The 2,895-nt window shown below is 55.9% G+C and overlaps 1 protein-coding gene across 2 annotated transcripts in view; it reads right to left on the bottom strand.

Annotated features, from left to right (window-relative positions):
• Window positions 1–2,895, bottom strand: part of IKBKB (inhibitor of kappa light polypeptide gene enhancer in B-cells, kinase beta) — a 51,216-nt gene that overhangs the window by 28,833 nt on the left and 19,488 nt on the right. The window contains exon 5 of one of the 2 annotated variants that reach the window (XM_010846376.1): window positions 2,589–2,658. In XM_010846376.1, coding sequence (XP_010844678.1) covers window positions 2,589–2,658 — 70 coding nt within the window. The other variant, XM_010846377.1, reaches the window with a different exon arrangement.

Below are 2,895 nucleotides of genomic sequence, written 5' to 3'. Positions count from 1 at the left end.
CCGCCTGGCTCACCGGACCTCAGCCCTGGGTCACAGCCCAACTGAGGACAGCGGAGGTTTTCCAAAAGGGGAGGCTGGGGGGCCGGGGGAAGGACAGGAGGGACCAGCACATGGCAACTGCCCTACCTCCTGACGGTTCTCACAAGGCAAGCTATGTGTCCGTCTCTCAGCAAATAAAGCTGCTACCCTTAAGAAGTAACAGGGGACTCCCTGATGGCCTAGTGCTTAAGAGTCTGCCGGCCAATCCAGGGGACCTAGGTTTGATCCCACGAGCCTCAGGGCAACGAAGCCTGTGAGCCACAGTTACTGAGCCTGAGTGCCGCAGCCGCTGAAGCCTGTCCACACGAGAGCCTGTGCTCCGCAACAAGTGAAGATGCTGCAGTGGAAAGCCCACGGACCGCAACGGGGAACAGTCCTGACTCGCCGCAGCTAGAGGAAGCCCGAGTGCGGCAATGGAGACCCGGCACAGCTCAACACAGATCCATTAAAGGAAATAAGCAATGTGCCGAAGGCCACGCTGCTAACAGGCGGCAAGAGCTGCTATCTGACCCCCGATGGCTCATTTAATCTTATGTGAACAGCTGTTCTTTTAAATAAAAAGTAGGTCCTTCTTCTAATTTCCTTTGGGATTTATTTCATCCACTGACAAGTATGTATAAAGCAGCTGCTACGCAAGGTACCACTGTTCCAGATGTGGGAGACACAGCGTTGACAAAGTCTTGGCCTTTGTGAGTTTAATTCTAGCAGACCAGCACTTCAAAGAAAGCCTCATTATTTCCAACTTGGGGCCACAGAGAGGAAGACAGGGAACCAGCGACCTAACGACCTTTGATACTCATCCACAGACAGGAGAATGGAGCCACTTAAGCTTCCCCGGGGCTTACCTGTCCTCACTATTCTGACTTACGTGTAACTTACACACACACACACTTCGAATACATAAGAGAAAGCTACCACAGGAGGCAGTGGTACCTGGACACATGTGGCCACACCAAAAACGAGACCCGCAGAGGCTCCGTAAATATTGTAAGGGTCACTGGAGGATGCTAAAGGTACATGAGGGAGTAGACAGTTTTGTGTGCCTGAGACAATCACTCAGAGACTATCGTAACAACAATTTCCTGAATGCACAAACAACCTACTAAGTGAAAACACATTTGAAGAAATAACATACAGAAAAGACTTGAAGCTTTAACCAGAAACAAAAGCTGTCCACAAAGAGCAAAAGATCACGCTCCAACCTTCTAACCTGCCTTCGACTCAAGAGAATGAACTGATGTGGCCACCGGCGCAGAAGACAGGTGAACATCCATGCACAGCACGGACGGGCCAGCGTGGGCAGGGGTCCGGGGAGCAGGTGGGATCTTGGCCAAAGGACTGGACTCTCTAGGGAGTCAGAGAGGGCGCCTCCCTCTCTGAAGCAGCCTGGCTGGTGATGGACGCACACTCAGGTCACGTGAACCGGCTGCAGCGTCCTGACGCTGCACATCTGAAACTCACATGTGTCCAACGTCAACTACACCTCAACAGAGCTGGAAAAGAAACCCCCGACTGGTGCCACGTCATCTCGTCCTCACTGTGAACCCCATCCACAGGACAGACAGGGAATTTTCCACGTCCCACTGCTCGGATCCTAACCGTAAGCACGTCATCACTCCATTCCCCCTCACTTCCTTCTCGCCCAGAGTGAAGAGGCGGCAGGGGCAAGGCCAAAGCCTGGGCACTGCAAGCCCCCCTGCCCTCCCAGGCCAAGCATCCGCAACGCGGCTTTACAGACGGGGCGAGGTGGCAGTAACTGGTGAACCTGGGTGACGAGCCTGTGGGCTTCACTGCACTGCCCTTCCAACTTTCCTATATGCTTGGTATTTTCCTAAACAGAAAGTCTGAACATACCAAAAGAAAAAACACACAGCTTCCGAGAGGGCGCGGTGGGCGAGGGGTGAAAACAGTGTCGTTCCCCAAACTGGGGGCAAACGTTGAGTGACGGACGAACCCTGGGTACCTCTCAACTCTCGATCTCGGACTGTCACCTTGCACCATCAACCTTGCAGATTTGCCCCCAAAAGAGCAGGTGCCAGGGCCGGGGAGGTGGTATCTGAGCCCTGCACGCCGAGGTCGGGCTCCTGCTGCTCAGGCCAGCCAGGCCTTCTCAGAGGGCCGTCAACACCCTCCTCAGAGGACGCCAAGGGTTAAACGGGGTTTAAAGGAGCACCGTTTTTTCCTATGGCTTCGGCCAGCAAGAAAACTACCAACGAGGAAGTGGAAAAATTCACTGCCAAGGGATGAGATGCATTCAAAGGACAACCAACTCCATCACTGGCTGTTACGGGAAAGCTGGGAGTGGAGCTCTTTAATGGGAAAGGAAACTCGCTCTTCTGTGCACACGACTTAGTCCGGAAGGAAGGGAAATCTATCTGTGTTCAGCGCCTGCCTGACTAGGCCCCGTTGACCGACCCATCACCAGCCCCCGCCACCGTCTGTCCCTGCCAACCCACCTCCGCAGAGACCGGCGGACCTGTCATCTCCCCTCCGCCCCCGCAAGGCCCCTCCCTGGCGGGCACGGCCAGACATCCGGGGCTGGGGTTTACCAATGTCGCTCAGCAAGGTGAGGATGGCTCCTTCCCGCAGGCCGCAGCAGTTCTCAAACTGGTTCAGGTACTGTTGAGAAGGGGGGAGAAGCGTCAGGAGAGCGGTCACCAGCCACCAATGCACTGTCCACCAGGGTCCTCCGCCAGCCGAGGCCATCTGAGTGCTCCCCGGGTCCTGGGCAGGCAGGCCGCTGGGCGGCAGGACTGGCCGGGGCGGGGCCCGGGCAGGGATGGAGGAAAGAGACCTGCGAGCTCCTGGAGGTGCTCACGTGTGCGACCCTGAAGCCGTTCTCGGAGCCTCACCTGA

This window comes from Bison bison, unplaced genomic scaffold, assembly GCF_000754665.1.
Source record: "Bison bison bison isolate TAMUID 2011002044 unplaced genomic scaffold, Bison_UMD1.0 scf7180017864236, whole genome shotgun sequence".
Taxonomy (NCBI): domain Eukaryota; kingdom Metazoa; phylum Chordata; class Mammalia; order Artiodactyla; family Bovidae; genus Bison; species Bison bison.
This window is presented reverse-complemented; position numbering and strand designations above follow the sequence as displayed.